Below are 13737 nucleotides of genomic sequence, written 5' to 3'. Positions count from 1 at the left end.
GAGTTTGTATGCGTGTGAGTATGAGTGAGTGTGAGTATGAGTGAGTGTTTGTGTGAGTATGAATGTGAGTGTGTGTGAGTGAGTGAGTATCTGAGTGTGAGCGAATGTGAGTATGACTGAGTGTGTGTGTACGTGCAGGTGTGTGTGTGTGAGAGTGAGTGTGTCTGTGTATGTGTGTGAGTATGAGTGACTGTGAGAGTTTGTGTGAGTATGAGTGTGTGAGTATGAGTGTGTGTCTGTGAGAGTTTGTGTGAGTATGAGTGAGTGTCTGTGTGTGTGTGAGAAAGAGTTTGTGTATGAGTGAGTGTGTGTGATTATGAGTGAGTGTGTGAGTATGAGTGTGTCAGTATGAGTGTGTCAGTGAATGAGTGTGAGTGTATTTTTTTTATTCATCTACTGGTTGTGGGCTTCTTTGGCTGGGCCAGCATTTATTGCCTATCACTGGTTGCCCTTGAGAAGGTGGTGGTGAGCTGCCTTCTTGAACCGCTGCTGTCCATGTGGTGTAGGTACACCCACAGTGCTGTTAGGGAGGGAGTTCCAGGATTTTGACCCAACGACAGTGAAGGAATGGTGATATATTCCCAAGTCAAGGTGGTGAGTGACTTGGAGGGGAACTTCCAGGTTATGGTGTTCCCATGTGTCTGCTGCCCTTGTCCTTCTAGATGGTAGTGGTCGTGGGTTTGGAAGATACTTTCGAAGGAGCCTTGGCTAATTCCTGCAGTGCATCTTGTAGATGGTACACACTGCTGCTACTGTGCGTCAGTGGTGGAGGGAGTGAATGTTTGCAGATGGGGTGTCAATCAAGCGGAGATGCTTTGCCCTGGATGGTGTTGAGCTTCTTGAGTGTTGTGGGAGCTGCACTCATCCAGGCAGTTGGGGAGTATTCCATCACACTCCTGACTTGTGCCTTGTAGATGGTGGACAGGCTTTGGGGAGTCAGGTGGTGAGTTACTCACTGTAGGATTCCCAGCCTCTGACCAGCTCTTGTAGGTACAGTGTTTATATGGCTGGCCCAGTTCAGTTTCTGGTTAATAGTAACCCCCAGGATGTTGATAGTGGGGGGATTCAGCGGTAGTAATGCCATTGAACATCAAAGGGCGATGGCTGGATTCTCTCTTGTTGGAGATGGTCATTGGCTGGCACTTGTGTGGTGTGAACGTTATTTGCCACTTTTCAGCCCAACCCTGGATATTGTCCAGATCTTGCTGCATTTGGACATGGGTTGCTTCAGTATCTGAGGAGTCGTGAATGGTGCTGAACATTGTGCAACCATCAGTGAACATCCCCACTTCTGACCTTATGATGGAAGGAAGGTCATTGATGAAGCAGCTGAAGATGTTTGGGCTGAAGACACTACCCTGAGGAACTCCTGCAGTGATGTCCTGGAGCTGAGATGACTGACCTCCAACAACCACAACCATCTTCCTTTGTGCTGGGTATGACTCCAACCAGTGGAGAGTTTCCCCCCTGATTCCCATTGACTCCAGTTTTGCTCGGGCCCCTTGATGCCACACTCGGTCAAATGCTGCCTTGATGTCAAGGATAGTCACTCCCACCTCACCTCGGGAATTCAGCTCTTTTGTCCATGTTTGAACCAAGGCTGTAATGAGGTCAGGAGCTGAGTGGCCCTGCAGTGTTCTTGAGTGTGTGTGTGTGTGTGTGTGTGTGTGTGTTTAGGTGGAAGTATAGTTACAGGTGTGACCATAACCCAAGCTATGCACAGGGAACTGAAGAAGCTGGAGTTTATGATATATCGGTGATCCTGAGAATTGGTTGCAGAGTTCCAGCTACTTTAGCTATTTGGCTTCTCATGTATAAAGGGTCACAGGGGGAGGAGAAAAAGAGGGAGGAGCCAAAGGGGGTGGAGTCACAGGGGGAGGAGTCACAATGGGAGGAGTCACAAGGGTGGAGTCATGGGGTGGAATCGCGGGGAGGAGTCACAGAGGGAAGACTCACAATGGAAGGAGTTGCAGAGGATGGATTCACAGGTATAGGAGTCACAAGGGAGTCACAGAGGGAGGGGTCACAGGAGGCGGGGTCATAGGGAGAGGAGTCACAATGGAATCACAGAGAGAGGAGTCATAGAAACACAGAAACATAGAAACTAGGAGCAGGAGTAGGCCATTCAGCCCTTCGAGCCTGCTCCACCATTCATTATGATCATGGCTGATCATCCAACTCAATATCCTGCTCCCGCTTTCTCCCCATGCCCTTTGATCCCTTTCGCCCCAAGAGCTATATCTAACTCCTTCTTGAAAACATACAATGTTTTGGTCTCAACTACTTTCTGTGGTAGTGAATTCCACAGGCTCACCACTCTCTGGGTGAAGACATTTCTCCTCATCTCAGTCCTAAATGGTCTACCCCATATCCTCAGACTGTGACCCCCGGTTCTGGACTCCCCCACCATTGGGAACATCCTACCTGCATCTACCCTGTCTAGTCCTGTTAGAATTCTCTAGGTTTCTATGAGATCCCCCTCATTCTTCTGAACTCCAGCGAATATAATCCTAATCGACTTAATCTCTCCTCAGGTCAGTCCTGCCATCCCAGGAATCAGTCTGGTAAACCTTCGCTGCACTCCCTCTATAGCAAGTACATCCTTCCTCAGATAAGGAGACCAAAACTGCACACAATATTCCAGGTGTGGTCTCACCAAGGCCCTGTACAATTGCGGCAAGACATCCCTGTTCCTGTACTCGAATCCTCTGGCTATGAAGGCCAACATACCATTTACCTTCTTTACCGCCTGCTGCACCTGCATGCTTACCTTCAGCAACTGGTGTACAAGGACACCCAGGTCTCGTTGTACATTCCCCTCTCTCAATTTATAGCCATTCAGATAATAATCTGCCTTCCTGGTTTTGCTGCCAAAGTGGATAACCTCACATTTATCCACATTATACTGAATCTGCCATGCATTTGCCCACTCACTCAGCTTGTCCAAATCACACTGAAGCATCTCTGCATCCTCCTCACAGCTCACCCTCCCATTCAGCTTTGTGTCATCTGCAAATTTGGAGATATTATATTTAATTCCCTCATCTAAATCATTAATATATATTGTGAATAGCTGGGGTCCCAGCACTGATCCCTGCGGTACCCCACTAGTCACTGCCTGCTATTCGGAAAAAGACCCGTTTATTCCTACTCTTTGTTTCCTGTCTGCCAATCAGTTTTCTATCCATCTCAATACACTACCCCCAATCCCATGCGCTTTAATTTTACACGCCAATCTCTTATGTGGGACTTTGTCGAAAGCCTTCTGAAAGTCCAAATAAACCATATCCACTGGCTCCCCCTCATCAACTCTACCAGTTACATCCTCGAAAAATTCCAGTAGATCTGTCAAGCATGATTTCCCTTCTGTAAATCCATGCTGACTCTGTCCGATTCAGCCACTGTTTTCCAAGTGCTCAGCTATTAAATCTCTTATAATGGACTCTAGAATTTTCCCCACTACCGATGTCAGGCTGACTGGTCTATAATTCCCTGTTTTCTCTCTACCTCCCTTTTTAAATAGTGGGGTTACATTAGCTACTCTCCAATCTGTAGGAACTGTTCCAGAGTCTATAGAATCTCGAAAGATGACCACCAATGCATCCACTATTTCTAGGGCCACTTCCTTAAGTGCTCTGGGATGTAGATTATCAGGCCCCAGGGATTTATCGGCCTTCAATCCCATCAATTTCCCCAACACCATTTCCCTACTAATACTGATTTCTTTCAGTTCCTCCCTCTCACTAAACCCTGTGTTCCCCAACATTTCTGGTATGTTATTTGTGTCCTCCTTTGTGAAGACAGAACCAAAGTATGTATTTAGTCGGTCAGCCATTTCTTTGTTCCCCACTATAAATTCTCCTGTTTTTGACTGTAAGGGACCTACATTTATCTTCACCAATCTTTTTCTCTTCACTTACCTATAGAAACTTTTACAGTCAGTTTTTATGTTTCCTGCAAGTTTCCGCTCGTACTCTATTTTCCCTTTCTTAATCAATCCCCTGGTCCTCCTTTGCTGAATTCTAAATTGCTCCCAATCCTCAGGTCTGTTGTTTTTTCTGGCCAATTTGTATGCCTCTTCCTTGGATCTAATACTATCTCTAATTTCCCTTGTAAGCCATGGTTTGGCCACCTTTCCTGTTTTACTTTTGCGCCAGACAGGAATAAACAATTGTTGCAGTTCACCCATGAACTCTTCGAATGTTTGCCATTGCCTATCCACCTTCATCCCTTTAAGTAATTTTCCCAGTCCATCATAGCCAACTCATGCCTCATACCATCGTAGTTTCCTTTATTAAGATTCAGGGCCCTAGCCTCAGAATCAACTACGTCACTCTCCATCTTGATGAAGAATTTTATCATATTATGGTCGCTCATCCTCAAGGGGCCTCGCACAACTAGATTGCCAATTATTCCTTTCCCATTACACAATACCCAGTCTAGGACGGCCTGTTCTCTAGTTGGTTCCTCAACGTATTGGTCCAGAAAACCATCCCGTATACACTCCAGGAATCCCTCCTCTATGGCATTGTTACTAATTTGATTTGCATATTAAAGTCACCCATAATTACAGATGTTCCTTTATTGCATGCGTCTCTAATTTCCTGTTTAATGCCATTCCCAATATCACCATTACAGTTTGGGGTTCTATATCCAACCCCCAGTAACGTTTTCTGCCTCTTAGAGTCACAGAGGAAAGAGTCACAGCGGGACAAGTCACACAGGAATCACAGAGAGAAGAGTCACATAGGGAGGGGTCACATGGGGAGGGGTCACGGGGGGAACAGTCACAGCAGGTGGGGTCACAGAGGGAGGATTCAAAGAGTGAGGAGTCACAGAGGGAGGACTCACAGAGTGAAGAGTCAAAAAGTGAAGAGTCACAGAGGGAGGGGTCATGGGGGAGGAATCACATGGGAGGAATTAAGGGGAGGAGTCACAGCAGGTGGAGTCACAGAGAGAGGAGTCAAAGAGTGAAGAGTTACAGAGGGAGGGGTTACAGAGGGAGGGGTCACATGGGGTGGAATTAAGGGGAGGAGTCACAGCAGGTGGAGTCACAGAGGAAGGAGTCAAAGAGTGAAGAGTTACAGAGGGAGGGGTTACAGAGGGAGGGGTCACATGGGGTGGAATTAAGGGGAGGAGTCACAGCAGGTGGAGTCACAGAGGGAGGAGTCAAAGAGTGAGGAGTCACAAAGGGAGGGGTCACAGGGGGAGGAGTCACAGAGTGAGGAGTCAAAGAGTGAAGAGTTACAGAGGGAGGGGTTACAGAGGGAGGGGTCACAGGGGGAGGAATTAAGGGGAGGGGTCACAGCAGGTGGAGTCACGGGGGAGGAGTCACAGAGTGAGGAGTCACAGAGGGAGGGGTCACAGGGAGAGGGGCCACTGGGGGAGCAGTGTGGAACATTTTTTACTGCCGCTTCTTTGCCTGCAATGTGATATATTTGAAATTCTTTACAGACAAGCCTCCCAAAATGATTGACACGACTTTTACCAGAATGAATTCAGCAGGATCGTTATTTCCCTTGGAAATATCATTCGAAACCAGTCAGGAGGAGAAGATCCCTATCCCTAACAGCAGCTCGGTGAGTGGACACTTCATTGCTGTCTGAGCAGCGAAGTAGAGAACCTCAGGCAATAGTAATCAGCCTCGGTTAAATCAGTTAACAAAAGTACTGTACACTGTGCCCCTGTGTTGGCACAAAACCCTCGTCTGACTGTGACAGATCACATCTTAACTGAATGAGGATTCATTGTAGACAGATATCAGTGAGCTTCACTTTCAGCAGGACTACAGCCGATGCCATTGTGAATAAAACATTCTGCCTTTTCAGCAGGTTGCTCTGGGATGTAGTCTAGTTGATAAAGTGAAGGTCAGTTACTCCCACTTCTGACTGTAATCCATATCTTCTTCCTTTCATAGCATCGCCCAGGGACGAATAAAACCTCCCCCCTCACCTGCCTCCATCACCTTATAATCTGTAATGACGTGCTTCTCTATGATTGGCATGACCTTCATGCTATCTCCAGAGCCCTCAGTCAGTAACAGCAGAAAAAGAGAGGGAGTAGCACCTGGATGATTCATGCTTTTGTCCTGGAACCTGGGCCACAATCCAACCCCAAACCACTGATGGAAATTTTCCTCTCTTGAGCAAGGATCCAAATTCTGAATTTGGGCCAAACATAAACAGATTACCAGTACTTTGTGCACTGCAGCCACAGCATGGCAAGCAATTAATGCACCATATACGGAGGGAGAGTTGAGGAATTATACATTATACTGATGCAAGAAGGAATGCTTTCTAAACATATGGCTAATTGTATTTTTAGGACACTGTAGAGGGAGCTTTACTCTGTATCTAACCCCGTGCTGTACCTGTCCTGGGATTGTTTGATGTGGACAGTGTAGAGGGAGATTTAGTCTGTATCTAACACTGTGCTGTACCTGTCCTGGGAGTGTTTGATGGGACAGTGTAGATATTTCCATCAGAAGAAATATAAACAAGCCTAGAAACCCAGCGTGTCTAAGCAACTGCTCTTTCTTTTTACCTATAGACTCAATTTAGCTTTCGGAAGCTCTGGGCCTTTACAGGACCTGGGTTTCTGATGAGTATTGCATACCTGGATCCAGGAAACATTGAATCTGACCTCCAGTCTGGAGCTGTGGCAGGATTTAAGGTACATCCTTCACCCTTTTTGGAATATCTCCCCATTGTGTAAATGGTTTTCACTTGTATAAAATTCTGTGCACAAAAAACGGTCTGATCTTACACTGATGAACCGAGCGCAAACTCACAGCAACGTGTCTGCCAACCCTTTGGAGCAAGTTAGATGCAAGCGGGTGACGATCCCTTTGCTTATCGCTGGAAATGTTTGCAGCTCCAGAATCTAGTTTAAGTCACTATGATAGCAGATGAAGGCCATATTCTCTCACTCTGCTCATCATGCAGCAACATGTTCAGCGATAGCAAGCAAGACAGATTCCTGCTGCACTTTTCATAGGATGAATATGGCCTTGAATTGCCCAGCCAAGCTGCTGTTCTCCCATGACAACACCAGGAGAAGCATCCCGGCTACATTGGGAGTTCTGACTGGGTGTTGTAAAGGGCGAAATTTCCACCCACCTCTTACAGGACCCTTGACACCAAAGGACTAGGGCCAGGAGGTGGGCCTGGACAAGGGTTGGATGTTCACACCACCTTGTTCTCAGCCAATGCCAGACGTTGTTGCCAGTTCCGTAGAGTCATGATGACAGCTTCACCATCATTACAAAATCTGGGCAAATGGTTTTGTTCATAGGATGGTCCCAACTGCCTGGGTCTCTTCAGTGTTCCGGCCAGGGACAAGATGATAGTGTGTGCCTGTGTATTGATCCAAATCCCTTAACTACAATCACTACCCACTTCAAGCCAATGGCGATGTCCACCTGGAGTAGTGCAAACAATGCCATTGACTGCTGTGAATGCAAAGAGGTTGTCAGGGATAAATGAGCAGCTCTGTGCACACCTTTCCGAGTCACTCCAACTCATGGGGCATTTAGGTGGAGAGTTCATGAGCAAAGCTCCCTCTAATCCCCCATGCTGTGCATGGCCTGTTTGGCCGCTAGCTGCACATCTTAAAGGAACCGCTTCTTATGCCTGTTCGCCACCCTGTGCTTTTTCAAAACTCCCTCATGAGATGTGGGTGTCACTGGCAAGGCCAGCATTTGTTGCCCATCCCTAATTGCCCTTGCTAGCTCATTTCAGAGGGCAGTTAAGAGTCAACCTCATTGCTGTGGGTTTGGAGTCGTATGTAGGCCAGACCAGGTAAGGACAACAGATTTCCTTCACATTAGTGAACCAGATGGGTTTTTAACAACAATTGACAATGGTTTCATGGTCACCATGACTGGGAATAGCTTTATATTCCAGATTTTATTAGTTGAATTTAAATTCCACCAGCTGCTGTGGTGGGATTTGAACCCATGTCCCCAGAGGATTAGCCTGGGGTACTGGATTACTATTCCAGTGACATCACCACTACACCAGTATTCTGGACTGTTGTACCCCTCAGAATAAGGGGCAGGTCATTTAGGACTGAGACGAGGAGGAATTTCTTCAGTCGGAGGGTGGCGAATCTTTAGAATTCTCTGCCCTGGAGGGAGGTTCAGTCATTGAGTGTGTTCCAGACTGAGATCGATAGATTTCTACATATTTAAAAACATCAGGGGGTACGGGGATAATGCAGGTCAATGTTGTTGAAGTAGAGGATCAGCCTTGATTGCGCTGAATGGAGGAGCGGGTTCAAAGGGCTGAGTGGCCTACTCCTGCTCCTATTGCTTATAGTCTTGTGTGCGGTGGTATATCTGCACAGTTTAGAGAGAATGTTCTTAAGGAGCCATTTAAAACCCTGGAAATTCTCAGTGGAAACACGCCACACATCAGTATTAAATTAAAGAAGATCAAACCAGGTATAAGAACCACCCCAAAGTAGATCAGATTTATTCCCCTGCCCTTGGCTCAGCATACATGGGTGAAGAATGTACTGGGGATAAAACCTTGTTGCATTGATGCAACCTCATTTACATAATCCACATAGGATAATCAGGCAATTTGCTCTTGAGGTCAAAACCTCCTGTAGGAAAATCAGACACTCCATGGATAGGCATGTGGAGTCCAGGAAAAGAACCCCTACCCCTTGCCCATTAACCATCAAGCCAGGGGATCAATCCTGGTTCAATAAAGAGTGCAGGAGGACATGCCAGGAGCAGCACCAGGCATACCTAAAAATGAGATGTCAACCTGGTGAAGCTACAACAGAGGACTACTTGCATATCAAACAGCATAAGCAGCAAGAGATAGACTGAGCTAAGCGATCCCACAACCAATGGATCAGATCTAAGCTCTGCTGTCCTGCTACATCCAGTCGTGAATGGTGGTGGACAATTAAACAACTCACTGGAGGAGGAGGTTCCACAAATATCCCCATCCTCAGTGACAGAGGAGCCCAGCACATCAGTGCAAAAGATAAGGCTGAAGCATTCGCAACAATCTTCAGCCAGAAGTGCTGAGTGGATGATCCATCTCGGCCTCCACCGGAGGTCCCCAGTATCACAGATGCCAGTCTTCAGCCAATTCGATTCACTCCACGAGATATCAAGAAACAGCCGAAGGCACTGGATACTGCAAAGGCTGTGGGCCCTGACAGTGTTCCAGTAATAGTACTGAGGACTTGTGCTCCAGAACTTGCCGCGCCCCTAGCCAAGCTGTTCCAGTACAGCTACAACACTGGCATCTACCTGGCAATGTGAAAAATTGCCCAGGTATGTCCTGGGCAGGACAAATCCAACCCGGCCAATTACCGCCCCATCAGTCTACTCTCCATCATCAGTAAAGCGATGGAAGGGATCATCAACAGTGCTATCAAGCAGCACTTGCTTAGCAATAACCTGCTCACTGATGCCCAGTTTGGGTTCTGCCAGGGTCACTCAGCTCCTGACCTCATTACAGCCTTGGTTCAAACATGGACAAAAGAGCTGAACTCCAGAGGTGAGGTGAGAGTGACTGCCCTTGACATCAAGGCAGCATTTGACCGAGTGTGGCATCAAGGAGCCCTAGCAAAACTGGAGTCAATGGGAATCAGGGGGAAATCTCTCCACTGGTTGGAGTCATACCTAGCACAAAGGAAGATGGTTGTGGCTGTTGGAGATCAATCATCTCAGTTCCAGGACATCACTGCAGGAGTTCCTCAGGATAGTGTCCTTGGTCCAACCATCTTCAGCTGCTTCATCAATGACCTTCCTTCCATCATAAGGTCAGGAGTGAGGCAATGATCATCTCCAACAAAGGAGAATCCAACCAGGCAATTAGAAATGGAGAATAAAGTTTGGCTTAGCCAGTGACGCCCACATACCATGAAAGAATAAATAAGAAAATAATCATTCTTAGGATATGGACATCACTGGCAAAGCCATAATTATTGCCGATTCCTAATTGGCCAATCCTTGAGAAGGTGGTGGTGAGCTGCCTTCTTGAACCGCTGCAGTCCATGTGGTGAAGGTACACCCACAGTGCTGTTAGGGAGGGAGTTCCAGGATTTTGACCCAGTGACAGTGAAGGAACGGTGATATATTTCCGAGTCAGGACGGTGAGTGACTTGGAGGGGAACTTCCAGGTGGTGGTGTTCCCATGTATCTGCTGCCCTTGTCCTTCTAGATGGTAGAGGTTGTGGGTTTGGAAGGTGCTGTTGATGGAGCCTTGGTGAGTTGCTGCAGTGCATCTTGTAGATGGTACACACTGCTGCTACTGTGTGTCAGTGGTGGAGGGAGTGAATGTTTGTGGATGGGGTGCCAATCAAGCGGGGCTGCTTTGTCCTGGATGGTGTCGAGCTTCTTGAGTGTTATGGGAGCTGCACTCATCCAGGCAAGTGGAGAGTATTCCATCAGTCTCATGACTTGTACCTTGTAGATGGTGGACAGGCTTTGGGGAGTCAGGAGGTGAGTTACTTGCTGCAGGATTCCCACTGAACTGCTCTTGTAGCCATAGTATTTGTATGGCTGGTCCAGTTCAGTTCCTGGCATACGCCAGGAAGCCTGGCTCATACTAACACTATTGGGAAGTGACAAGTGCACCCATGAGTTCTAAAACGTGCCAGTGGTGAGCAATGTTCCAACACTGGGCAGGTGCATTCAGTTCTTTTGGCTTTGGAAATTCAGCTCGGCTACTAAGGAAAGGGGAGCACCAAACAGAGTCCAGGTATAACGTATAGGCACCTATAGATTACCTATAGGGACCCTGTAGCAACCCAGCTCCAGAAATTCACCTCCTGTTGTTGAGTTTATAGCTGCACAGAGAGCAGGAGGAAATAATTTGTAAACATCACAGGCACTTTGAGAGTTAATGAGTGCTTATGAATGACAAGTGAGAGTGAAAACCTATTTAGGCCTAGCAGGGTTTTTACAGAGGTTTTGTGACAGTATTAGAAGACATTTGTCTTGCTTTTAATCTCCATTCTTTCTTCAGATCCTCTGGGTCTTGCTATTGGCCACCATACTTGGCCTCGTGTTGCAGAGGCTGTCAGCCAGATTAGGAGTAGTAAGTGGCATGCAGCTCGCTGAGGTCTGTCGCAGGCAGTATCCCAAGGTACGTACCAGAGTTCCAAATTTCCCCATCAAATAATGTTGCAAACATAGCCTAAAAGACCTTGCAGATGGTTTTCCTGACTATCGCCACTGGGAATGGCCTGGCGAAACTCAGGATGAAAAGAGACTCTATTTTTTCCATTCTCCACCACATTGATGTTGTATCAGAATTCCCAAATCTTCTCCAAGTGACGGGATAGGGTATTGTATTTGAAGTTCTGTCTTGTACCAGTCCTCTCTCTGCCAATGTTTGCCCCTACATGGTGATTGAGAGGCTGGCTGCCTGGAACCAAGTGTACCCGTGGCTCATGGCTCCTGGGCCCTCTCACGAACCCACACTCATTAGCTATCACTAAATTCATGGCTAGACTAGAGCTCTGATCAAGCAGGCCATTAAGCAACAATTCTGCACCCTGCACAGTTCTGGTGCATTCCTGCAATACAGATTCAGAGAAGATTCGCTAAAAGCTGCAAAACCTTGCACTGCAATGGGGACAACACATGAAGCCGCCCTTGGAGAGGACCTGCAACAGGATTAGAGAGAGGACACTGAAGGTGTATAGAGAATGGGAAGGAAATGTCAGCAGTCCGACAGTCAGAGCCATTGCATTCTGCTCAGAAAACATCAGCTGAACAATCTCTGCTCCCCTACATTAGCTCTCCTAAAATTTCGCTCACTCCCCAATTCCCAGGCTCAACTCTCCAATTCCCACTCTCTGATTCCCAGACTCAACTCTCCAATTCCCACTCCCAAATTCCCAGACTCTACTCCCCAATTCCCAATTCCCACTCCTCAATTCCCAGACTCAACTCTCCAATTCCCATTTTCCATTTCCCAGACTCAAGTCTCCAATTCCCACTCCCGAATTCCCAGACTCTACTCCCTAATTCCCAATTCCCACTCCCCAATTCCCAGATTCAACTCCCCAATTCCCGCTCCCCAATTCTCACTCCTCAATTCCCAGACTTAACTCTCCAATTCCCATTTTCCATTTCCCAGACTCAACTCTACAATTTCCACTCCCCAATGCCCACTCCCCAATTCCCAGACTCATTCGACAATTCCCACTCCCCAGTTCCCAGACTCAACACCCCAATTCTGGGGACACTGGTTTCCAGTCACTAAAGCATCCTTCTGTCATCACCCTCCGGCTCCTACAACTAAGCCAATTTTGAAGCCACCTTATCAAATTACCCTGTATCCCAAGTGCCTTTGCCTTCTTTATAAGTCTCCCATGTGAGACCTTGTTAAAGGCTTTGCTGAAATCCATATAAACTACATCAACTACACCACCCTCATCGACACACCTGGTCACCTCCTCCAAAAATTCAATCAAATTTGTTAGGCATGACCTCCCTCGGACAAAGCCATGCTGACTATCCCTGATCAAACCTTGCCTCTCCAAGTGGAGATAGATTCTCTCCTTCAGAAATTTCCAGTCCCCGTTTCCCAGTCCCCGTTTCCCCCATTCCCCATTTCCCAGTCCCATTTCCCAGTCCCCATTTCCCAGTCCCCATTTCCCAGTCCCCATTTCCCAGTCCCCATTTCCCAGTCCCCATTTCCCAGTCCCCATATCCCAGTCCCCATTTCCCAGTCCCCATTTCCCAGTCCCCATTTCCCCCAATCCCCATTTCCCCCAATCCCCATTTCCCAGTCCCCATCTCCCAGTCCCCATCTCCCAGTCCCCATTTCCCAGTCCCCTTTTCCCAGTCCCCCATTTCCCCCATCCCCATTTCCCCAGTTCACGTTTCCCAGTCTCCGTTTCCCAGTCCCCGTTTCCCCCATCCCCATTTCCCCAGTTCACGTTTCCCAGTCCCCGTTTCCCAGTCCCCATTTCCCAGTCTCCGTTTCCCAGTCTCCGTTTCCCAGTCCCCATTTCCCAGTCCCCGTTTCCCCCAGTCCCAGTTTCCCAGTCCCCATTTCCCAGTACCGGTTTCCCCCAATCCCCGTTTCCCAGTCCCCGTTTCCCCCAGTCCCAGTTTCCCAGTCCCCATTTCCCACAGTCCCCATTTCCCCCAATCCCCATTTCCCAGTCCCCATTTCCCCCAATCCCCATTTCCCAGTCCCCATTTCCCCCAGTCCCCATTTCCCCCAACCCCATTTCCCAGTCCCCGTTTCCCAGTCCCCATTTCCCAGTCCCCGTTTCCCCCAATCCCCATTTCCCAGTCCCCGTTTCCCAGTCCCCGTTTCCCCCAATCCCCATTTCCCAGTCCCCGTTTCCCAGTCCCCATTTCCCCCAATCCCCATTTCCCAGTCCCCATCTCCCAGTCCCCATCTCCCAGTCCCCATTTCCCAGTCCCCTTTTCCCAGTCCCCCATTTCCCCCATCCCCATTTCCCCAGTTCACGTTTCCCAGTCTCCGTTTCCCAGTCCCCGTTTCCCCCATCCCCATTTCCCCAGTTCATGTTTCCCAGTCCCCGTTTCCCAGTCCCCATTTCCCAGTCTCCGTTTCCCAGTCTCCGTTTCCCAGTCCCCATTTCCCAGTCCCCGTTTCCCCCAGTCCCAGTTTCCCAGTCCCCATTTCCCAGTACCGGTTTCCCCCAATCCCCGTTTCCCAGTCCCCGTTTCCCCCAGTCCCAGTTTCCCAGTCCCCATTTCCCACAGTCCCCATTTCCCCCAATCCC

The 13737-nt window shown here is 48.2% G+C and overlaps 1 protein-coding gene across 1 annotated transcript in view; it reads left to right on the top strand.

The window, feature by feature from the left end:
• The first annotated feature begins 6585 nt into the window (after positions 1-6585).
• LOC121273337 (natural resistance-associated macrophage protein 2-like) overlaps positions 6586-13737 on the top strand; it is a 192805-nt gene continuing 185653 nt past the window's right edge. Inside the window, exons 1-2 of the mRNA XM_041180487.1 lie at positions 6586-6672; positions 10995-11114. Of these exons, the coding sequence (XP_041036421.1) occupies positions 6601-6672; positions 10995-11114 (192 nt within the window). The 5' untranslated portion in view covers positions 6586-6600. The remainder of the gene's footprint in view (positions 6673-10994; positions 11115-13737) is intronic.

This window comes from Carcharodon carcharias, chromosome X (assembly GCF_017639515.1).
Source record: "Carcharodon carcharias isolate sCarCar2 chromosome X, sCarCar2.pri, whole genome shotgun sequence".
Classification (NCBI taxonomy): Eukaryota; Metazoa; Chordata; class Chondrichthyes; order Lamniformes; family Lamnidae; genus Carcharodon; species Carcharodon carcharias.
This window is presented reverse-complemented; position numbering and strand designations above follow the sequence as displayed.